Genomic DNA, 24,607 nt, shown 5'->3' on the forward strand with positions numbered 1-24,607 from the left:
GGGATTTATGCTGGGTCCTTTTTTCATTTTTTATAAATGACTTGGATGAAGGAATAAGCGGGCATGCTCATTACATTTGCAGATTATACTAAATTGGAAGGGGTATCCATTTCAAACAGTTCCAATGAGGAGAAAAAAATGGGAAGTGTCTAAGGAAACCAAGATGGATGTCTAAAGAACTCTCAAGTGAGCTAAGATATAAAAGGGACATGTACAAGAAATGGAAAAGGGGAGAAATTACTAAAGAGGAATTCAAACAAATAGCCAAGACATGTAGGGAAAAAGTCAGAAAAACTAAAGCTCACAATGAGCTCAGATTCGCAAGAGATGTTAAAAACAATAAAAAGGGCTTTTTTGGTTATGTCCATAGCAAAAGGAAAAAAAGGATATGGAACCTTATTACAAGCCTTAATAAAATCAAGATAAACTATGTCCACACCATTCCCAATCCAACAAAATAGTCACTCTTTCAAAAAAATAGATTAAGCTAATCTGACTTGACTTGTGTCGAAGGCTTATGCACTACAGGGACTCTGAGTTCCTGGGCACAGACCCAACACCCACACATCTCCACCCAGCAAGATCCCTTGGCAGAGAGGGACTCGCCAATATCAATTATATCATTGGTTATGGTGGGTTTTCATGGTTGTAGTCGCGGGTTCTGAAAGTGAGCTCCTTAACATTATCAGATGCATCTGTGGCTGGCATCTTCAGAGGTGTATCACAGAGTGAAGTCTATTACATACTATAACAGATTTTCCACTGTCACTTTCCTCTGCGATACACCTCTGAAGATCCCAGCCACAGATGCGGGCGAAATGTTAGGAACAAGATCCACCAGACCACAGCCACACAGCCCGGAAAACCCACCAGAACCAGTTGAATCCGGCCGTGAAAGCCTTCGACAATACAATTATATCGTTGTTGATATCAATTAGTATCTATGGGGTTTCTGTGTTAGACAGATGCAGAAAGATGCTTCTGCCAGCCTGTGGCTGGCATCTTCGGCCCTCTGAAGATGCTACAGCCACAGACGAGGCTAAAACGTCAGGAGAGAATGCTACAGAACACGCCCATACAGCCCGGAAAACCACACAGCACCCAAGCGTTTCCGGCCGCATTTCTTTCCCGATGCCTGTGTTCGTGGCTGGCATCTTCGTCCTCTGAAGATGCCAGCCACAGACGCAGGCGAAACGTCAGGAGAGAATGCTGCTAGAACACGTCCATACAGCCCGGAAACCACACAGCACCCAAGTGATTCCGGCCGTGAAAGCCTTCGACAATACATCAATTATATCGTTTTTTCTATATGTATTTTAAGGATGTCTGTTATTTTATCAATAGGCTATGGCCCAGAATCAAGCAATGCTTTATTCTTAATTTGAGAAAGCTTTTAGTACGATTTCTCCCCGGCTCACCCCAACCACATCAATGCTGTTGTCTTCTCCAGTCCCTGGCTTGTGTTTTTTTATGGGGGTGGTGGTGGTGGTGGTGGTTGTCATCATTATTATTATACACATAACAACACAGCACAAGTGTCTGGAATTCATCTCTGAATATCGAGTCCTTCCCAAGGACCTAGGATATTGAGGTATTTGCGTAGAATATATGCAGTTCCTAGAAGTGCAGTTCCTAGAAGTGGACAGAACTGATGTTTTGTCCAAGTTTAGGCTTGCCAGATGCTTTTCAAGATTTCTTGGGATTCCTCCTAGAGCACCCACTATTATTATCATTCATTCATTCATTCATTCATTCATTCATTCATTCATTCATTTGGATTTCGTAGACCGCCTCATCCCGGGAGGGCTCTAGGCGGTTTACAACACAACACCTAATATCTAACAATCATTTAAAACACAATTACAAGCCTTAAAATTAATAGTAGCGTACAGAATCCTAAAAACAGAACCACCTCAAATTCCCTATGAGTGGCGTCCAGTCCCAAAGCTGGGAGGGGCGGCAATGCCAGAAGATGGAGCCAGTGTAAGGAATTGCCAAAGAGGACAACATATGGCAGGGGGCCCCACCAGGGGGCAGCCAATCCGCAGCCAGCCTCTCCAAAAGCCCGGTGGAACAGCTCAGTTATATATATTTGATAGGAAAAATTCCTCCCATCTTAGGTAAACCTAACCAATAATTATTTGTTTATATCAAACTTCACTACAAGGTAAATAACAAGGATGCCACCAGCCAACACTTGAGACAATGGGGTTTTTCTCCGAGCCCCGCAAAGAACAAAACGCGGGCAAAGTCCAAATGTATGTCTTTATTTGGAATTCTCGCGGTCTGTACATAAGCAAGAAAACGCAGTTGAGCAGCTCAGCCGCTGCAGTAAGGTCGCATTTTTCCTCCTGCCAGCGATCCGCTAACATCTTCACCAGCAACACTAACCCCGGGCTATCCTCCGCGGGTTGCGAATTCGAAGAAAACCCCGCCCACTCTCCCACACCCACCCCTGACAGCAGGCCACGCCCACTGCCCGGAGTCGCGCCCGCTCTCACACCATTGGCGGACGGCGGCGCCTTCTGACTGGAGGGACGCATGCGCACTGAGGAGAGGCCTATTCTCTTCCGTTGGCCCTTTCGGAGCGAGCCGGCCTCAGGCGAAGGAGCGGGCAGGAGGAGGCGGCGGCGCGGGGGGCCGGCTGGGTTTTGCCGCCTTGTCCACGTTCCCTGGCCTCTGAACCGCTTCCCGGGTAAGCAGGGCGACCGAGGGCCCCTCACGCCTCCCTGCCCGGTCCGGCGGCCTTAGCTAAGCCCTTCCCTTCCAGGCGGGCTCCTTCTGCCCTCTTCATTGGGTCCCGTCCTGTCCCCGGCAGGAGTTTTCCGCCCACCTTTCTTTTCTACGAATCGTCCTAAAGTTCTCCCACCTGGGCGTCCCTTGGCCACTTGGAAGACGCTTTGGGGCCGGCTGAAACAAACAAGTGTCAAAAGGCCCAGAAAACTTTATTCCCGCATGAGTTTCCCTGGGCGAGAGCCTACCTCTGCAGACGCAGTGCGTGGATTTAGGGGATCTGGCTCATATATGTTTTAAGTAGGGGTGCCAACTTCAAGGTGGGGCCTGGAGTTTTCCTGGAATTTGGTCTTCATCTCAAGACTGCAGGATTCAGTTTCCCTAGGACTGTGATAGCGAACCTATGACATGTGTGTCAAAGGTGGCACGCCACCATGCTTTGGGTGACACGCCAGTGCTCACCAACACTCAACAAAAACTGTTCTCTCGGGTTGAGTTATTTTTGTAATTATTGGAGGTTTCTTTGTATGGTACTTAGCACCATACGTAATTAAACTATATATTTTTAATACATGAATATGTAAATGACTGTTTCCTTTTTGGGGTGCTGTGTGGTTTCCGGGCTGTATGGCCGTGTTCTAGCAGCATTCTCTCCTGACGCTTCGCCTGCATCTGTGGCTGGCATCTTCAGAAGATATTCAGAGGATGCCAGCCACAGATGCAGGTAAAACGTCAGGAGAGAATGCTGCTAGAACACAGCCATACAGCCCTGAAACCACACAGCACCCCAGTGATTCCAGCCGTGAAAGCCCTCGACAATACATGGTTTCCTTTTTCTTGTTGTGGGGGTGTGTGTGACATGACAGTAGAGTCAAGCGAGGCATTTTCTGATTTTTTGACACACAGAGCCCAAACAGTTCACCATCAGTGTCCTCAGGTTTCATTCAGCTGAGTTCCCTTCCTAAACTCTGCCTCCTCTAGGTATTACCTCCAAATCTCTAGGAATTTCCCAAGCTATGTTTGCTACCTGACATAGGAGTGGTTCTCCCAATAAGGATGTGGCCTAAATAGGGGACACTACGTGCCTTTTGCATGTGCATGCTGCTTTGGTGCCTGCAAAACTGACTGTGTACTGAAATGCAGTCCTAATCTGATGTCTTAAAGGGGTTTTAAAGAGTTAAACCGGAAGGCTGGTGGCACCTTGAAGTCCGGCAACATTTATTCCAGGATGAGCTCAGCTTTGATTCACAAAAGCTCATCCTTGAATGTTTGTCTTTAAGGTGCTGCTGACTTACGGTTTTGTGATGCTACAATAGACTAACATGGTCATTTCTTTGGACTTAGATCTTAGCAAAGCATAGAATTTCCCCATCCATTGTAAGTGTTAACTCTTTTAGTGTACCTAGTAAATATGTGTATTTTGCCTGATTAGATCTGAATTTTACATAATTACACTTCAGCTTGTACATCCCAAGTTTTGTGTCCCCTTGTCCCTGCTGCTTGGTTTTTTCCTACTTCTGTGTAAAATAATAGTCTAGTTAGTCTGAAGAAGTGGGCTCTAGTCCATGAAAGTTCATAGTCAAACATAGCTTTGTCTGTCTTTAAGATGTTAGATGTCTCTTCCCACTCTCACACGGCTTCAAAATTTTTGAAAATTTGACATATCTTTGTGGCTCTTTTTTCAAAAAGTAAAGGTTACTTTGTGCACTTATCTCTGTTATTCACAGGGCCAATATGAGTTTGTTTGGGTCAACATCAGGGTTTGGAGCTGGCGGCACCAGCATGTTTGGCAGCACAGCTGCAGATAACCACAACCCAATGAAGGTATTTGTTTATTTGTATCCTGCCCTTCTTATGGGCACAGACCGGCTTCCAACATATAATACACTTCAGTAATGCAATAAAGCCATAAACTTCAAGCAGCCAAAACAATACAAAGGATAGTGACTAAATCAGTCAACTAATTTCCTGTGCTAATAACATACAGGAAATGCAGAAAAAGAAAGGGAAGAAGGGTGGGAGAGAGGAAGGCCATTTGGTGGAGTAGAACCGTTGTTGCCTCAATCATCAGCCTGGAAGAACAGCTGGAAGTACAGGCCCTATGGAATTGCATCAAGTTCCGCACGGCCCAGGTCTCAATGGACAGAGCATTCCACCAGGCTGGGGCCAGGGCTGAAAAAGCCCTAGTCAACATCAGCTAGATATCTTTTGGGCCAGGGATCAATAGCAGTTGCTGTTTTCTGAATGCAGCACACTTTCGAGGGTGGGGGAGCATACTGGACAGGGCAATCCCACAAGGGCAATGGCCCCAAACTGTTCAGGTTTTGGAGGTAAGCACTAGAACCTGGTCCAATACTCCTCCTGAAGTCAATGCAGCTGGTGGATCACCAACTGGACATGCATGTGCCATGGCATTCCAGCAAGGATCCACACTGTTGCATTTTGCATCAGCTGGAGTTTCCAGAGCAAGACCAAGGGTAGCCCTGCATAGAGTGAATTGCTGTAGTCCAAGCTAGTTGCGTGGATCAACTGTTACTTGGTTGGTTTGGGATAGAGTCCTTGTTCACCTGTGAAGAAGCATCATCTCCCCTTTCAAAAGAGAAATGGGCATAAACATTTATATAATATCTCCATGTTTGGAAGATAATGTCAAAGAAATCTGTGCCACTCAGTATAATATATAATCACATAATAGTGATTTTATACAGCTTGATTTTATGTATTATTTTCTTCTGAAGGCTTTGAACTTCTGTCGTCAGAATTACTGTTTCAGTAACTGTGCATACAGAATAGCTTGACACTTGTGTTTCAGGACATTGAAGTTACCTCTCCTCCTGATGACAGCATTGGTTGCTTGGCTTTTAGTCCACCAACATTGCCGGGTAATTTCCTTATTGCAGGATCGTGGGCAAATGATGTAAGTAACAAATGAAAGAGGGGATCAGGGCATGCCCATCCACTTGCCTTATACAGTATGTGCCGAGTACAGACAGATTCTTGTTATGGACAGGTAGTAACTGTTTCTCTTTTAAGTGGATGGAACCAAGGCAGTTCCATCTCACCACCTCTTAGATGAACTGAGTTTGTAACGTTGTACAGACAGGATAAGTAATTCAGACAGTTTTTAAATTTGCTTTTAATGGTGGTGTTGCTGTTAAAAAGATCTTATTGAAAATAGATGAGGCAAAAACAGTAGCCAAGGAAGAAAAAATTGAGTCGTAAACTAAAAGGGGAAAATGATTAGAACACCTCTGTTCTCAACTCATAGATTCTACTGTAATAATTTGAGTGGAAAATCACCTATGCTAATTTGTGTCCACTGATTAAATTGTATCAGTCGGGGAACAGGGAAGAACCTTGGAAGAAAGCTATTTAACACCATGGGACTTTCTTTTGAGTAAGAAGCCATCATTAACCGTGTTGTCTTTGTGCATAATGAGAGTCATCTGAATCTTTTTAAGAACTCAAAACGGTGCAAAAGCTTGTGTGCGTTAAAGCGCTATAACACTGACTCAGACTTAAACTTTTTTCCCCTTATATTTTAGGTTCGTTGTTGGGAAGTCCAGGATAATGGGCAGACTATTCCAAAGGCACAGCAGATGCACACAGGGCCTGTCTTAGATGTTTGTTGGAGTGATGTATGTCCCTTTATTTTACAAGATGTGTGTTGTAAATATCTTGAATATACTAGACAGCGGGGGTAGGGGGTTGGATTCCAAGCCATTGACATAAACTTTGACTTTCTAGCAAGCATCATGTCCTTCTTTCTGTTGACGGTGTTTTAAATACGTGTTCGTTTAACATCAGAAGCATACATTGCAAGGCAAAAACATTAAGCAAACCCATCTCAATGCTGGTACCACTCTGAGTGTAAATACTGATCAATTACATATTAGTTTAGCTAGATTCCAGTCCAGCGGCACCTTGAGAACCAACAGTTTTTAGGATATGAGCTTTTGAGAGTCAAATATGCCTCCTATCTGACGGAGGTAGCTTTGACCCTAGAAATCTTCTACCCCAAAAATATTGCTGGCCTCTGAGTTTCTCACTGGACTCGAATCTACCTGTTCTTCTGCCGACCAACACGGCTGCCTTCTGAAACAATATTAATTTAATATTTGTACCAAATGGGTTTGGTGTTTTTTACTTTGCACTGTGAGTGTGTTTTATGGTACTTTTGAACTGGTGTAGTGCTGGCTTAGAGCTTTATGAAATGTACTTTAGGAGACCAGAAAGATTCCCCCTCTCCCAAATAAACAGTTGGGGAAACAGGTCTGAGGACTGTTGGCCTGGGAAGAGAAATTGACTACACACACCCCTTGTGTGATCTAAATAATTTCTGTAGCTGCTGTTGGCCCAGCAAGGAAAAACATTTAAACTCACTTCCACAAGACGTGAGGGCAGCTAGTTTAAACGCCTTTAAAAAGCATTTAGAAAAATAATCGAAAGTAGTTCTATGAATGACTCTGTGTTCCGCAGCCATGTGCTACTAACCAGTTTTGGAGGATAGCCATGTTGGTTTGCATTAGGACAGCTAGACTCAAGTTTAGTTGTTACATTAGAGACCAACATGATTTTTGGGATGTGAGCTTTTGAGAGTCAAGCCTCATACCCCCAAATGTTTTTTGGTCTGTAAGGTGCTGCTGGACTTGCATCTAGTTGTTCCACTAACTGTTATGATGGAGGATTATTGTATTCATGCCTTCTTGTGGATTTCCTGAGGCCTCTGTGAGAAATAGGAGGCTGGACTAGATGGACCTTTTCACCTGAACCACTGGAGGTGTTTGGGACTTTCTTACCTGTTTTTCCCCCCTTCTGTAGGATGGGAGTAAAGTGTTTACAGCCTCTTGTGATAAAACTGCCAAGATGTGGGACCTCAATAGTAACCAAGCAATACAGATTGCACAGGTATGATTTCCAAGGGTAATCTGTTTACCAAAGCGCTGACTGGAGATGCTTTGAATAATTTTGTAAAGTTTTCTTGTAGTGTCTAGAAATGAAATGTTCTCTTGTAGGGTCTAGAAATGAAATGTTCGTTTCTGCTCTTTACATCAATGCTTGTAATAAAAGATCTTGATAATATAAAGAAAGGACATCCAGGTATGTATATATCTTGAGCAGTGGGACCGCTGTGCAAATGCAGACCATGTTATGGCTGTTTCTCTGACATTGTCTTAGAACTGTTGGTTCTGCTTATTTTATGCAACAGCTGAGTTTTCACTTCATTGATTAGCAAGGAGCTTCTGCTGTCATAAACTCACCGGGAGCAGTTTTTCTGTTTGGTAAATTGAATTTAAGGGTGCTGAACAAACTTTAAATTGGATAATGCACCATTTGAAAGGGGTTGAGGGTGGGTTGTGGTTAGCTGTGCTGGATTAACCTCGTAGCAAAAGTACTATACGCTACAGGGTCTGCATTTTCAGAGGCCCCACATTAATGTTTGCAAACATCTCACAGTATTCTCATGATCTGGTAACGTATGTGTTTACATGTCGGGGAGCTACATGCTGTATGGTACATGTTGTCGGTTTTGCATGTATGCAGGCGTGTGTTGGCTCCTTGCTGTGTCATGTGCACAGGTGTGATGTCCTTTGTGCTATCTCCCACATTCCCAAGCTGCTGCAGTATCCTCTGACATATGGTGACCCTATGAATTAGTGACCTTCAAAACATCCTGTCATTGACAGCCTTACTCAGATCATGGATACTGATGGTCATGGCTTCCTTTATTGAGTCAGTCCATCTCATGTTGAGTTTGCCTCTTTTCCTGCTGCCTTTAACCCTTCCTAACATTCTTGCTTTTTCCAGTGACTCTTGTCTTCTCATCATGTGACCAAAGTATGATAGCTTCATTTTAGCTTCAAGGGGAGAGTTCAATCTCCTGATTTGTTGGTTACAGTCTCCCTTTTGGATGATGACTGACTCAGCTAACAGAGAAATATGTTACGAAAATACAAGAATCATCTACTTTTCCCTTGCATGTATCCAAAACCTTCCTTAATGTCAAAGCATCTTTAAGCCCTCCGTATAAATTTAAAAAGTCATAGAGCTAGCTGTGTAGCAATTGGTTCTTAATGCTGCATTTAACACCAGAACTCGTGTAGTCTTACCCGGTATTTACCGCTTTAACGTTGCTGAGTTTATCATTAAAACAGAGTTACACAATTGTACAAGTTGAACGTGAAACAAGTTTTTCCCTCCAAATCTATAAAAGGTTGCCACTGATTTTTTTTAAAAAAATGGGGGTTGCCTTCCAATTGTACCAAATATGCCAGTCTGAGTAATTTCAGCAACCGGTAGATTTTCATAATCCAGTCCTTGATATTCAGTCCTTGGGAAGATTTCCCAATTAATGTTAATCACTAGTAGGTGTTGTGGGTTTTCCGGGCTGCATGGCTGTGCTCCAGTAGCATTCTCTCCTGACGTTTCACCTGCATCTATGACTAGCATCTTCAGAGGAGAGAATGCTACTGGAACACTGCCATGCAACCTGGAAGACCCACAACGCCCTAGTGATTCCAGTCGTGAAAGCCTTCAACAATACAATGTTAATCACCTTTTAAAACATTCTTATTGTTCAGCATGAAGCTCCTGTTAAGACTATCCATTGGATTAAAGCACCAAATTATACCTGCGTAATGACCGGAAGCTGGGATAAAACACTAATGGTAAGCTGTGTTGATGAAAATATTTGTATTCCTCGCAAGATTGTAATTATTTTCTGTGTAGCATCTGTGGTAGTGTGGTTTGAGTGTGGGGCTGGGAGACTCAACTTCAGATCCCTACTCACTATGAAAGCCACAGTTGTCCAGTCAATCTCTCTCAGCCTAACTTCCCATGTAGGATTTTGGTGGGGGTAAGACGGAAGAGGGGAGAACCACTGTCTTTGAAGGAAGGACAAGATAAAAGGAAATTAATATATGACGGGTGGGGGCTGTCATTTATACTGTAGTGGTTAAGATGGTGAATGATGACCTGGAAGTCTCTAGTTCAAGCCACAATTCAGCCACTGACTATCTCAGTAAGTGACATGATAATGATTCTGGTCTCAGTTAAAGCCAGGGTGTAAATAGGATGGCTAAGAATGGCCCTCACTGAATTTGTCTTTGAGGTGAGCTTTGAACAAAAGTCTACCATGTCCAATACGTGGTCTTTCAGACTTGATCTCCATTAAGCCATTCAAAGCCAAGTTGACGTGTCTACTTTCAAGGGATTGTTGATGCTGGATTCCCAGAGGCGGTCATATCATATTCAGTTTTCAATTTTTTTTTAGTTCTGGGATACACGATCACCAACCCCAATGATGACGCTGCAGTTGCCCGAGCGGTGTTACTGTGCAGATGTGGTAAATAAACTATTTTTTTAGACCTTCAGATTTGGATTTTCTTGTAAATGGACTGCTACTTGCCTTTAGTATAGCATTTTTCCCTTGGTATTCATTGTTGCTGTTATAAAAAAGAATATGTTATCATCCACAACTCTGGGCAAGAGAATGTTGCGTAAGAAATTGCCTGTGAAAATGAGCATTTCCCCTTTTCTTTAGTGAAACAACTTGTGAATTAAAAACTTCCTAGAGTTGCCTTTTCAAATCAGATTCTTTTTGTTGCGTTCTAACAATTAATTTTTGATTCAGGTGATTATCAAAAATGCTGTCTTCACTGGAATTTTTTTTCAGGTGTACCCCATGGCGGCTGTTGCTACTGCGGAGAGGGGTTTGATAGTTTATCAGTTAGAGAATCAGCCATCGGAGTTTAGAAGGATAGAATCTCCACTTAAACATCAGGTAATACCCGAACTTAAGAATTAATCATCTTCTGTGTTGAACGATAACTTTTTTTTCCTCCTATGGAAAAGGAAGTTATGTAGGAAATCATATGATTTTTTAAAAAAAGTTCAACATGTATTATTGACCTTTATATACATTAGAAATATTTTAATGTAATAGACCACATTTTAGCAGTCGTTTGCACCAATAATTCTGGTAAGCAGAGACAAATTGTGGGAACGCATCAGTTGCTATCTTCCTCTTGACTTCAGAGGACTCTCCTCTGAGAGGGATTCAAAAACTGAGTGTTTTGATCACTGCTGGCAGGATGCTTTAGAAGAAATTCTGTTTCACCACTGGTCATAACTTAATTACCAAGCCAGTCTAAATTGGCTCAGCTGACAATCACATTTTTTTCACTAAACTTCTCTGGTTCATCCACCAGTTGCAAATACCAGTGAGAGAGAAGTGCTCCTGCAACAAAATGTCTGCGCCTGGTCTTTCTAGATGACTATTGAATGCTGATACTTTCCATTGAGACATATCTGTTTCAAATGATTTTTTTCATTCCCCCCCCTTCCCCTTTCCGCAGTCATCACTGTATGTTTGAAGAAACCCAGTAAAATTGATTATTAGGTTTCAAATGCTGCCCCCCCCCCCAGCTGTAGGTTAATCTAAAAGCAGTAAATAAATTTTGTTCCCATAGTCAGTAATGTTCTGTGTGATCTGAATGATTTGGTATCTTTTGTACTGTTCTGTGCCCATAGCAAATGAATAGATTTCTGTACTGACCTGTCTAAAATGCAGTCTCTTTCACGTAGCATCGCTGTGTGGCGATTTTTAAAGACAAAGTGAACAAGCCAACTGGGTTTGCCCTTGGAAGTATCGAAGGAAGAGTAGCCATTCACTACATTAACCCACCGAACCCGTAAGTGTCCTGAAATGCATAAAATACATAAAAGAAGTGGTTAAGATATTCTTGAATATTCTTGCTGGATTCCCTTGGTCAGTCAATTGGTATGTCTTATGAGACCAGACTTATTTTTATCATCAAGTCTTGATGCTTTTCTTGATAAATTGCATGAGTTGGGATTTTTGACAGATGATCATTTAATTATTCTGATTCTGTATTGAATCAGCACATTTATTTTATTGCAAGATTGGTCTGGGCTGCTTCCTTATTTGTATAGGAAGTGTTCTCAGTATTGTGGGTATATTCCCACTAACTGTTTTGTGGTTGCCAACTGTCGGATTACTGCAATCATGCTGGCAGGGGACGATGGGAACTGTAGTCCATAACATCTGGAGGGCCGCGAGTTTGACACCTGTGGATTACTACACAAACCCCTAAGGATAGATGTTTCATTTTATTAGCAAGATCCAGTTTGCTTCCAGCAGTTAAATATATTGGAAGGCTTAAAGCCATTCGCTGGATGGTGTTCTTGTGCTTTTGGAACAGTATTGTCTCACATGTGTTGTATTAGTGTCCCTTGTTTGTTAAAGCCAGATGTGATATATTGGGAGTTTTTGATAATTCTCATGATCAGTGTTCTAGTAATTAAATTTTCTTGAAATGGTTGTTCCTAATGTTATGAACTGGTTGGAAGATGTTGCTAAATTTCTTGCACGTGGTTTTAAAATAGTAGTAATATTCAGTGATTGATCAATTTGTTTTTGTGTTTGTTTTTCCTTTTTCCAAACCCTATCAATCCATGGTTGAAAAGATAGAAAATAATAAAATAAATAAATAGATGTTATATTGTAGTGTTGTGCAATGTGAAACTTAAAACTTAACATTTTGTTTTTAGTGCCAAAGACAACTTCACATTCAAGTGTCACCGTTCTAATGGCACAAACACATCTGCACCTCAGGATATCTATGCTGTAAGTATCTTCTAATGCTCTGTGCACAGATTAGTGACGAAAACTGACAACCTCGCCATGCTGGCAGGGATTGATGGGAATCGTTCATGAACATCTAGAAAGGCAGAGTTGGACACCCCTGGTGGTTAAGAGCAGTGGACGCTAATCTGGAAAACTGGGTTTGACATGAGTGGTGGACTCTTATCTGGAAAACTGGATTTGTTTGCTGATTCCTACACATGAAGTCTGATGCATCACCTCAGGCTAGTCACTGTTCTCTGAGAACTCTCTCAGCCCCACCTACCTTACAAGGTGTCTGTTGTAAGAAAAGGAAGGGAAAGGAATTTGTAAGTGCCTTTGAGACTCCTTTCAGTTGAAAAAAGCGGGGTATAAATCTAAACTCCTTTGTTTTTACTATTTCAGTTGTAGAGTTACTGGTGGTGTCAGGTCAACTTTTTTGCTGGAGAACTGAGATATTTGAGAGGAGGAAGGATTTCAGTCCTCCATCTCAGCTTTTTCCTGCCGCCTCTCTTGCCGATAAGTTTTGGCACAATGTAAACTTAACATAGCTCATTCTTAAATTGTTAGAAACTTGCAAATGCTTGTATACGTTGTTTATGGTAACTGTGCATGCCTTGTGCCACTACTTCTTTAATGGGATAATTTGTGTTACTTTAAAGGTAAATGGAATTGCTTTTCATCCCGTCCACGGCACTCTTGCAACCGTAGGATCTGATGGTAGATTCAGCTTTTGGGATAAGGATGCCCGGACCAAGCTAAAAACCTCAGAGCAGCTGGACCAGCCAATATCTGCCTGCTGCTTCAACCATAATGGCAATATTTTTGCATACGCTTCCAGTTACGACTGGTCAAAGGTAAACTACTATGGTTAAAATGTGAAGAGTAGCTTTGGAGAAATTCAGCATTGGTAGCTGACTGAAGTGCCCAGTGGGAGGAAGGAAGTTTCCGGTGCAGCATCACTGCATCGTAAAACACCTGTCGCCAAACTTGCCATGTTGGTCTTCCTCAAATTTAAAATAAGCAGGTGTCCTTGGAATTCCTATTGGAATAATAGCTACAGAGTGCAGTGAATTCAATAACAGTGGGAAAATTAGAATTTTGAAGGGGAAACATTTTCTTTTTGAGAGTGAGCGGGATGCATTTCAGCCCTGCAGCTGTTTCCATGCGGATGCTTTGCTCTGCCTTGGCTTCCTTACAACTGTGCCATTCTGGGGAGCATCTGTATGATAATAGTTCTTGAGTCCCTGCGTTTCTGTGTGTTCCCTGCTTTGCTGCAGTATCTTTTGGAAAGATTGTATTCAGGAGACTTTGGGATTCTGTGTGAACAGGAAAGTGTGTACTTTTGCAAACTCTGCCCTCAACAGCCCTATTTTTCTTTCCTTCCCTGGGAACCATTCTCCCGTTCCTCTACACACAGACCAGAGGATTTTTAAAAAGTTTTTTAAAGAAAAAAAATCAGGAATTACTACACTACTATAGTTACCACTTAACAATCTGGTGTCAATATCTGCTACCAGCCAGTCAGCTTTCTTTCCTTTTTTTCTTTAAAAACAAATCTCTAGTCCTGTTTATTGCAGATTTAATGGTGGGTAAGAGTGTAGGCTTTACCTTTTCCCTTAACTCCACAATGAAAAGGGCTCATGAAAATAGGGACCAGACAATCATGGCTATAGATTGTCATAGTACCTATCAATTCCCATTTCTTTAAGCCCTTGATGGGAGTGGTGGTTGGGTGGAACGGTGGCCATAAGGTGCTGAAGTGAGAAAAAAGTTGGAAAGATTGCAGTGTGAATGCCTGCAGAGGATTTTGTGTGGAAGCAACCAAGGCGTAATAAAATAGGTGTAGAAGGCTGATTAAAATGCAGCGTAAGAATGTGGGCCTGCACAGCCTCCTGTCGTGGTACCGTAGATGTGATCATTGATAGTGGTACCACCCCTGTGAATATTGCTAGGGCTGAGTTGCCTAGAATGAAGTACTTGCCAAGTTTAACCTGTTAGCTCTCTGCCAACGCTGTTGCCTCGGACTGCCTTTGCAGGGCCACGAGTTCTACAACCCACAGAAGAAGAACTACATTTTTCTGCGCAACGCCGCTGAAGAATTAAAGCCCAGAAACAAGAAGTAGTGAGTATCATTCAGACAGTCCTTTGTAGCACTGCCTTTTCGCCTCGTGCCACCATTTGGTCTCCTCCTGGCTGCCTGTTTTGGATTGATAAATGACTGCTGAGTGGGGACTCTGTGACTGATAACCAAGCACATTCTTACAGGCCGGGAAAGGACCTTTTCAATAACTTTGTTGCGTGCTGCCCGGCGCTGCCTGACGTGGGTGTGATAGCCCCTTATCAGACCGAGAAGCACTGCTTGCATCCTAAGTAACTGCTTGTCAATAATATATATATATACTTTACAAATACTTCAGGGAAGAATTGTGCATTACAGTCTCTGTGGGCAAACAGTTTTATCTTTGCTTGATAGTCCCGCCAGAGATGGAGAGAGAACTTGAAGGGGGCTTTGTTTGTTTGTTTCACAAAAAAATAAGTTTTATTTTTACCTACCAGCCGTTTAGAAGCAGCAATGTGTCCTTAATTTTTTTTTGGTTGTGTTTTTTTACACAGCGTTTTCACTCACGTGAGTGTACTGGGGGCAGAGATCCCAGATAGAGACCAAGTAGACATTTATAATGATGCATTCCAGTCAATTCTGATTTTTTACTGTTGCTTCCCCCTTAACTTGGAATGCAAAGGGGGTATTGTTTGGAGATGTGGGTGAACCACTAGAAGCATAGGAAATCCTTTGCAGTCTTGTCTCAACAGCAGCAGTGTCCTTAAAACGATTCCATGATCCCAGCCTTGAGGACTTGGTGTCTTCTGAGTCCTGCTGTCCATTTCCTCAGGCCCTGCTATATGGGCCACTGAGCATGCAAAGCAAAAGCTACTGTCTGTGCCTGTGGGATCAAGACAAGGGAATGACCAATACTGTAGCTTCAATAATGTTTGATGTGAATGTGCCACATAATGCAAATGCTATGGTGACCCCTTTTATCCCCATCAGAGCTGCCCTTGCAGCAGCAGAGCCTTTTTTTCCCCTAGCGCTGCTGCACCAGTTTCAATATATTAAGACAGGCAAACATCCGCAGATGACCAATGTAGAAATTGCGTGGAGGCTTTTGTAACGTTCCGCTAGACCAGGTTGTTTTCATCAGAAATGCCAAACGATTGTCTTTAAAAACGGGTGCCTATTTGTGTTCATGGAGAGTAGAAGGAAAAACTGAGGAGGGCCAGAATTTGTATACCAAGATGGTTTTTGCTGTTCAAAATCTCTGTAAAACCCATATGTTGTACAAGTCGCTGCAAATGAAATAAAACTGTTTATTAAATGCTTTTTTGCATGTAAAAAGTTGTCAGTGTGTTTAGTAAGCTGAAAAAAAAATGCATTGGAATTGGAAAAATGAAAGCAGCTACAATACTGAAAACTATTCCTTGAGTTTTGACCAGTCCCTTGTTTGTTTGTTTTTCTGTGCAAATTAAACTACTCAATTCAGCAGTATCTTTTAATGTAGGCAGCTTATTCTGAGCTGTAAGTCAGGCAGGCTTCACTATCGTAGCCCAGTAACCATTCTGCGAGCTCAAGGGCAGACGTGTGTGTCCTCTAGATATGGAATGAGACCATGCAGCAGAATTCAACAAAAATGATCTTTAGTGAACCTTCAAAATGACAGTCTCTCCGTGTCAGGTGCAAATTGCGCTTCCATATAAGGGATTCCACTTTGGCTGTTGTCTTGTTGCAAAGGGTTCTTTAACTCGTTTCCTGGCCCTTCCATGATCAATGTTCATTGCCGACATAGCAACCCTCTGGGCCCGTAAATCACGGATATATAAATTCTGCATCTGAGTAGGCTAATGAATGGGTAAGAACTCTTCAAACAAGATCCAAAGCCACATGGGACGTGACATGCTCATGCTTTTTGTATGCCCTGCATCATATAAACTTGTCCAAAACTATGCAGCTTGCTGTCTTGTTTGCTGAAATATTCTGTGCATACAGCACATTTCTGACAGTTATGGGGACAAATTTTGTCAAAAAGATTTGATACTAAAATTGATCTTTTATTTGCTAATTCTGGTTGACTTCTGGCCGGAGTTTACCAATATATTTGCCTTGCCCACTCTCAAACGCAATGGTTGTCGGATGGACTTGGTGGGGAGGCTACTGTCACCTTAAGGCTGGAAGCCACTTAAGTGCAGCCATCGATTCACGTGGTTTGTAAACAAGATGGCACCTGGCTTCTCAGCAGGGCAAGCACACGTAGAAAGGCAAGTTTCAGATCCAAGTTGAATTCTGTGGAAAATCATTCCAGTCCGTTCCCCAAGGCAAGATTTCTAGCTCATGTGCTAAACTCCTGTGTTGGAGCTGTTTGTTTTTTTTAAAATGTGACTTTGCTGACCTTTGCAGACCCTTGTTTCTGTTCTGATTATAAAAACACATTTTTCATTTTTGCAGTTAAAACTTACAGCGATCAATCACGGTCTAGCAGGTAAAGACAACGTGTGCGCGCGCGTGTGTGTATGTGTGTATGACCTATGCAGAGCAAATAATTTTGTGGCTTTGATGGAGCTGTTGCCCACTTACCTTTGTAACAAACTTGACACAGTACATATTTTTCTTACGAGTGAGTGGTGTTACATTTACATGTATTGCATTGCGAAAACCACAAGCAGTGCATTGCTGACCATTCTGGGACACGCCGTGGTTCAGAAGTGAAAGGGTGTTTTCTGCAAGACATCTTGCTAATGTATGAGCTAGAGTTGAACCCAATAGCACCTTACAGATCAACAGGATTTTGGAAATGTAAGCTTTTGAGAGTCAAAGCGCCTATCATCTGATGAAGGGAGTTTTGACTTTCAAAAACTCATGACCCAAGAATCTTGTTAGTTTCTAAGGTGGTACTGGATTTGAATCTAGCAAGAACCACACTTCTTCCCTCTGAAACTTACCGGTATATGTATCTTACACACTCTCAGGAATGGTTATTTAGTGCCTAAGCCATCCTTGGGGTGAGTGTGTGTATGTGCGGAGGCTACTGTCTCTTTCAGGGGCCCCACAAACTCATACATACCCACACATCAACCTCTTGTTTCTACTTGGTGCTCTGACCAGCCCTGTGACTGCGAAGTCCTCCAGCGCTACCTTGTACGTCTATAGCAAAGGTGACACTTGGACCAGATTGTACTTTGCTTCAAAATACGGTTTTCATTTTACTTCACTTCTGTACAAACACAAGACCAGAGAACTGAAAACCTGGTGCCCAGAAGTTTACGAAAGCACAGGCTGGTAACCTCTTCACCTGAAAAGAAAGTTTGCTTACCTGTCTCAAGTTTGCATACAAAATACAGTTATGTGCAATATGTTTTTTTAAAAACTTCCTGTGTTTGATGTTTTCTTGGAGGGTGACGGTTTTACATTCAGGGTGTTCTCCCTTTTGGTGAATACAGCACCTGCTTCTGTGTTCCTTGCATCAGAATGGAAATTTGAGACTCCAGCAAAATGTGGGTGGAGAACTGAGCAAGCTATAGAATTTTATTAGTTGGACTGCATAACATGGAAGTGCTCACAACAAGGTCTTGTCAGAACCACAGGGGTGTAGGCAAATTTTTTCCCAGCGGAGCGCCCCACAGGAACAACACACACAGACACAAGGTTACCTTCCAAAGAAGAGAGTCCTTTGATCTTGTGATACTAAGTAGCAAAGTGCATCGCCAGGCAGCAGGTGTTCCAAGACACACATCTCTGTCTTCTCTCTGCCACATATATACAAAAGTCCACCTATCCAGTGTAAGTGTCTTAGCAGTCATTTGGATGCACTCGGCACTGTCCAAGGTCAGACATAGCTGTCATGTAGATTTTGCTCATCTAAGCCGACACGTTGACAGCACCTGACAGGTCTGTCCTGCACCCCGCCACCCCCACCCCCGTCCCAAGTCCAGGGTTGGAGCCAGTTTTGTTTGCTGTATTAACAATCCTGTAATTAACCGTATATGCGGTCTACTATTAGTGCTTGAACTAAGCAGGCTGAGATCAAACGCAGTCCTGGGTCACGCTTTGCCTAATTAAAACATCTTATAATGGGATGTATTTGATCTGAGTTTATGGATTGAACTGAACAAATCTGTGTAGGATTTATTGAGGCACGCTCGTGTTAACAGTGGTTAGAGTACTTTACACAGACTATCCTTTTTTTAAAAAAGACAGCACCTACTGGATCTTATGTCAAATAACTGAGATTTTTAAATTGCCTTGGTAATCACTGCCTGGATCTTTACTCTTAAGTCTTCCTTTTATTTGAACGATTCCTTGGGCCTTTCCTTCACATGCCTTGATAATACCATAAGGCAACAGTTTTCCGTACACTTAGCTATGGGTAACCCTGTTCAACGTATCTTTAATCCTTATGAAATGGCTTATTCCATATGTGTGGATGGCTGAAAGGGTACCATAGTTTAGGGGGTACCATCACCTAACATGTTTTCTGAAATATGATTCCTCTTTGTTCCTTTTTATTTTTAAGGTGCCACAGGAAGAAGTCTCTGCCAGGAAATCAGTTAACCTTGCTTGCCTGTTGGGCTTTTTTTTTTCTTACATTTTTTGTTTTCAATGGTGCAACAAAAGAAGTACGGCAGTCAGCTGGTTCGCCTTGCCCCGTATTTATTATTCCATTCTTCCTTAAAAGTTTCCTCCCAGTGATCTATAGTGTGTATGTTTATATAAGGGTAGAACTGAATGGTGAGACACTTTCACAATGGCGGTTAAGTGTGACAAAGTATTTTCTGAATCCCTTTTAAGATGGGCAACCTTCAAGGAATACCAGGGTCACGATGCAAAGGTAGGCAGTAGCAAAACCACCTTTGAATGTCTCTTGACTTGAAAACTGCATAGGATTGCCAGAAGTGAGTGATGATTTGAAGACATAAAAACCAAACAAAGACCACTAATGTGGTAACCCAGATATTCCCCAGGGGAGCTGTGCTCAGTGTTTTGCCTGCAGAAGTCCCAAGTTCATTTCCTGACATCTCCAATTAAAAGGACCAGATCGAAACAAAGACCTCACAGTGAGACCCTTGCAGAGATACTGTCGAGAAAACAATATTGACCCTGATGGGTCCATGACTCTGTATAAGGTGGCTTCGTGGTCTCATCCCTTTCATTCTGCATTCTGGGTCTTCTTGCTGAAGATAAAACATGCTCTGATCTTTTTCTCTTTCCTTGCTGGTTTCTAAGCTAGTGGGTGTTCTTGCTCCCCAAATTTACTGAAAGATAATCTGGTGGTTTTCATGCAAGGAGGAAATTGACAAGCCAGGGCTAAAGGAGGAGGTTACAGGCTTGTGGCCGGGAGTCGTGGGGGAGAGCCACCCAGTGTTCAGGAATGACAGCCACAGAGACGCTGTTGTCCCTACAACCCCCTCCTTTGCTGTTCACTGTTGATACAGGACAAGCATGCTTTTACACCTGTATGGAAGCCTCCAGGTGAGAAGATATGTAATGCCGGAGTAGATGCACATAGAACAGTTTACCTGTAATTATGGACTGGGGCATGAAGTGCCCTCTTGAGGGCATTTTGTCAGTTCCAAGGGTCCTACAGGGAAGCTCCACCAGACCTGGTCAGCATCCCCCCCCCCCCCCCCCCGCAAGCATGTTCCCAAAGCCTTAGTTGGGTTTTCTGGTGAACCCTGCAGTTTCTCTGTTGACAACTTTAGGTGGAAAAAGTCAGAAAGTGGGGGGGGGGGGGGGAGGACCTCTTTAAAAGCTGTACTTGGATGAAGATCTACATGGAGCCTTCTTAGTAGGAATAAAAATCAAGACAAGCTGACCAAAATAAGCAGAAGTTTGGGCAGTGAAGGATTACAGTTCTGACAGCCTGGGCAAACCTTCAGTCCTCAGCCCTTTGTATTTAGGAGCTCTGCATGTGTGCTCAGAGTTGGTAGTGCTCAGCTGTAGAGTCCCCCATTCAATCCCGAACACTTTGACTTTAAAAGATATTGGGTGGCCGAACTGCTGAAACTCTGCAAAAGTCCCTGCGGTGGTTTGGCTTGCCAAAAATCAATTTAATGTATCCCTACACACAACAATAAACTTGTCACTGGGCAGAAGTAGTGCCTATAGTCCTGGCCATCTCACATTTGTCAGCCTAGATCCGTGGTGGCCATGCTGGCAGGAGCTGATGGGAATTGTAGTCCATAACATCTGGAGTGCCAAAGGTTCGCCACCACTGGCCTAGATTAAACAGGATTGGCCACAGTTAGTACTCAGTACCAACAAGGATGCTACGCAGAGGAAGGCAATGGGAAAATACCCTCTGCTCATCTCTTGCCTTGGAAGCCCCATGAGGGGTCGCCATAAGTCAACACATAGTTGTTATTATTAATCATAATAGGCAGAAAAATAACTTGTTTGCAGTGATGGTAATGCGCTATCAGCCGCAACTACACAAGACTATAGAGGTAATAGTTCTATTTACAGGTTATCAAATGTTAACCATTGGAATCTGCTGAGGCAGGAGGAAGTTCTTAAGCCATACATTCAAATGTTTCAGTCCATTTAAAAATCAGTTTCTTTGTTGAGCAATCTGTTATTTATTTATTTATTTATTTAAATTTATAGGCCGCCCCATCCCCAAGGGGCTCTGGGCGGTGCACAACAATATCAGTATGTATACAATGTGTAACAAGGGTCACAATAGTGACCATATTTACTAAAATCCATTAAAAACCATTAAAAACCATTTAAACAGCGGTCAAAACAATAATAACGGCGTCCCATACCCCAATTCATTAAAACCTCCCCAGAAGGAGGGAACAGCCAGACTCCTCCCTAAAAGGATAACAAATATATATACAAGAATGGAATTGTAAAAAATATAGGGAGCAAAGGAGCAAAGCAAAGGAGTTATCACCGAAATGGCTTCTCAAACCCCAGGACAAAATAGTTGGAAAAAGCCGGAAGTTTTCTTTGGACCTGTGTTCCAGAAGCGCTGAATTTGCAAAAGGCTGGCTGTGTTAACAGATAACCTGATGCAACGTGGCCCTCTACCTCAAATAAACTTCATGTATTTACTTCCAACCCAGGCACTTGCTAGCATCCTCAGCTTGCAGGGAATCCTTACTAAGTTTAGGGCTGCGGTGAAACACTCTAGAAAATGTACACAACTGTCCCCCAACTGGATAAATAGCCACTCCGACTGACAGTAAATTAATTCCTTCAATGCTGTTTCAACATCAGTCACACTTTTGGTTATCTTTATTTGGGCCACCACGTGGCATCATTTCTATCTGCTGTATTCATGCGTGAGGGGAAAAAATGGCTTTTGAAGCGTTAAATTCCGCTAGGACCTACTAAAATAAAAAAAAAAAAAAAATAATCACAATAAAATAAAAAAAAAAAAAAAAAAAAAAAAAAAAAAAAAAAAAAAAAAAAAAAAAAAAAAAAAAAAAAAAAAAAAAAAAAAAAAAAAAAAAAAAAAAAAAAAAAAAAAAAAAAAAAAAAAAAAAAAAAAAAAAAAATAAAAAATGAAACGGAAAGTAAAAGTGCCTTCATCAAGGGAAGAGAAGTTGGAACCTCGGGGTTTTTTTTGTTTTCCTGATGATTATCTGTGACTGCAGCAATTGAATCCAATGCTTTTTTTTTTTAGCTGTGCTGTGGGACTAGATCAAATTCTTCCAAGTTCTGATTTCTGCCCTCATGGCTTCTCCAGAGAAGAATATATGTTTGTTCTAATTTTATAAAATAAAATCCTTAAGGTTCTGGGAACATACAAGCAAACAGAGAAAGAAACCTGGCAAAACAAAATAAATTAGTCCTCCGCCCACAGCCCCGCTCCTTTGCACTGTTCTTTTAAGACCCCAAAAGTGCCTGTCTCTTTTGTTCAGTGGATGTATAAAGTGTGCTAAAACCCCATTTTCTCCAAATATAGCCCTGTCACAGAGTTTGTATTAATTCATTTTTTAAAACCTGGGAAGATTCGGTCATGGATCTGCCCGCATCCCATCTCATTTGACCCTTACATTAGTTACCAAAGATCCTCATGTTTAGATTTTAAACTCTGGTGGGAAATAATTTGACAACTGGGAGGCATATTCCAGGGTGCCTTTCTTCCTGTGCTGTGACTGCAGTTCATGAGCTGTATAATCAAGGGACTGTCATCTATCATCATGGGATAAAAGGCTGCATCTATCTGCGTGTTTCCATCCTGCACCCTAACAATGCTAAATATAAGAGTTGGGCCTCTGTTGTGTCCAAAGTACCCTAAAGGGCAGTTCTATGCTCACATTATTTATGTTCACATATTTTTCCTTTCTCCCACTCAATTATGCTCCAAGACAGGTGCCTGCAACAAATACAATGCAATAATCATCTATTCAAACCAGGAAGTAAGAGAATTCAAATGTTTAAGCCAGAGCCTACATCTATATCTTTAGATTCCTCATCAGATCTCTCGCATAACTCTCCTTTTGCAGACACATCGGAGGGCCCCAAGGGAAGGTGTCTATCCAGTGGTGGGATTCAAATAATTTAACAACTGGTTGTTTACAAGCGCCATTTTAACAACCGGTTCTGCCGAAGTGGTGCGAACCGGCTGAATCCCACCACTGTGTCTATCTAACCCCCAGCAGGGCACCAACAGGAAAAGCCAGAGCTCCAGTGGCTCATGTTCTTGAGAGCACAGAGATAGCAGGGAGACCCAAAGGCAGTTGTCACACAGGTTCAAATCTGGAAAGAGGCCACCCTTCAAGAATTCGGGCCTGAGGCCATAAAGGGCTGCAAAGAAGAAGAAGAGTTTGGATTTATATCCCCCCTTTCTCTCCTGTAGGAGACTCAAAGGGGCTTACAATCTCCTTGCCCTTCCCCCCTCACAACAAACACCCTGTGAGGTAGGTGGGGCTGAGAGAGCTCCGAGAAGCTGTGACTAGCCCAAGGTCACCCAGCTGGCGTGTGTGGGAGTGTACGGGTGAGCTCCAGCAACTTCGACTGGAACCGGAGCAGAGGAAGAATCCTGCCCAAACAGGAATGGTGTGATGGGGACCCAACAGACAGCCCCACCAACCCATTGGGCACTTGCATTTTGCTTCAAATGATGTTTCTGAATCCTTTAGAACTTTTCTTGTGACGCATTATCCTAACTTTTCTTATGACGCATTATTAGGATTTCCAATATTACCCCCACCTGTTGCTTTTTTTAAAAAAAAACATACTTTTGATGAGAGCTGGAGGAGTGTAAGATGATGCCTCAGTTAGGATCAATCAAAGGTCAAATTTAAGTATACTTAATCCCTTGCAAGGTGTGAACATTCATGGGGAAACACCAGCATTGAATGCATGAAGTCGACAGTGATGGGACGCACATGGAACTACTGCAGCTACTACCAATGAAGTAGGAAGGTAAAAGGGTTGCCCAAACCATGTATTAACTTCAAAAATGTATTTTACAAATACATGCAAAATACACCAGAGTGCACCCCAAAATATGAAATATTAAAAATTAGCAAATGGTAATATCACAATACTCCAAAGGTAGCTTGGGAAAAAACCGCAGTGTGGGACTGTACAGAAGCCACAATGATGAAAACAGGGTTGCCCTTACCTGTAATTGCTCCCTGAGACCCAGCATGGTGTAGTGGTTAAGAGCAGGTGGATTCTAATCGGGAGAACGGGGTTTGATTCCCAACTCCACCTGAGTGGCGGAGGCTTCTCTGGTGAACCAGATGTGTTTCTGCACTTCTACATTCCTGCTGGATGACCTTGGGCTAGTCACAGTTCTTCGGAACTCTCAGCCCCACCTGCCTCACCAGGTGTCTGTTGTGGGGAGAGGAAGGGAAAGGAGCTTGTAAGCCACCCTGAGTCTCCTTACAGGACAGAAAGGTGGGGTATAAATCCAAACTCCTCTTCTTCTTCAAGTGGTCTTCTGTGCAGGCGCACACATCCTCCCTCATGCACTGCTTGAGTTCTCACTTTGGAAATGGTGGTGGCTCAGGTGGAACTGAAGGGAGGGCGTTCTGCCATTGGGCATGTGACTATTGGGAGGGAAGGTCGCGAGGACACCTAACAGCAAGAGTGCCCAGTTACGGTAAGTACCAGGTTTTATTCAGTACACTGTGCAAGCTTTTGAGTTATGCAGGACGCTTCCTCTGTTTGTCTTCTCAAAGAGGCAAAGGGGAGTTATTTGGGATTAGAACCTT

The 24,607-nt window shown here is 42.6% G+C and overlaps 1 protein-coding gene across 2 annotated transcripts; it reads left to right on the top strand.

Moving 5' to 3' along the window:
* Positions 1 to 2,538: 2,538 nt before the first annotated feature.
* RAE1 (ribonucleic acid export 1) lies at positions 2,539 to 19,121 on the top strand. Of its 2 annotated transcripts, XM_048497556.1 has the most exons (14): positions 2,539 to 2,695; positions 4,461 to 4,557; positions 5,546 to 5,650; positions 6,279 to 6,371; positions 7,555 to 7,641; positions 9,315 to 9,401; positions 10,007 to 10,078; positions 10,409 to 10,516; positions 11,320 to 11,426; positions 12,307 to 12,382; positions 13,042 to 13,236; positions 14,419 to 14,504; positions 16,881 to 16,914; positions 18,946 to 19,121. In XM_048497556.1, exons 2-13 carry the CDS (start codon positions 4,468 to 4,470, stop codon positions 16,882 to 16,884), a joined length of 1,110 nt encoding a protein of 369 aa, XP_048353513.1. In that variant the 5' UTR covers positions 2,539 to 2,695; positions 4,461 to 4,467; the 3' UTR covers positions 16,885 to 16,914; positions 18,946 to 19,121. The 2 variants fall into 2 exon arrangements, with proteins under 2 accessions (XP_048353513.1, XP_048353514.1); XM_048497557.1 differs by lacking the exons at positions 16,881 to 16,914; positions 18,946 to 19,121 and having other exon boundaries at positions 14,419 to 15,776.
* The last annotated feature ends 5,486 nt before the right edge of the window (positions 19,122 to 24,607 follow it).

This window comes from Sphaerodactylus townsendi, linkage group LG05, assembly GCF_021028975.2.
Source record: "Sphaerodactylus townsendi isolate TG3544 linkage group LG05, MPM_Stown_v2.3, whole genome shotgun sequence".
Taxonomy (NCBI): Eukaryota; Metazoa; Chordata; class Lepidosauria; order Squamata; family Sphaerodactylidae; genus Sphaerodactylus; species Sphaerodactylus townsendi.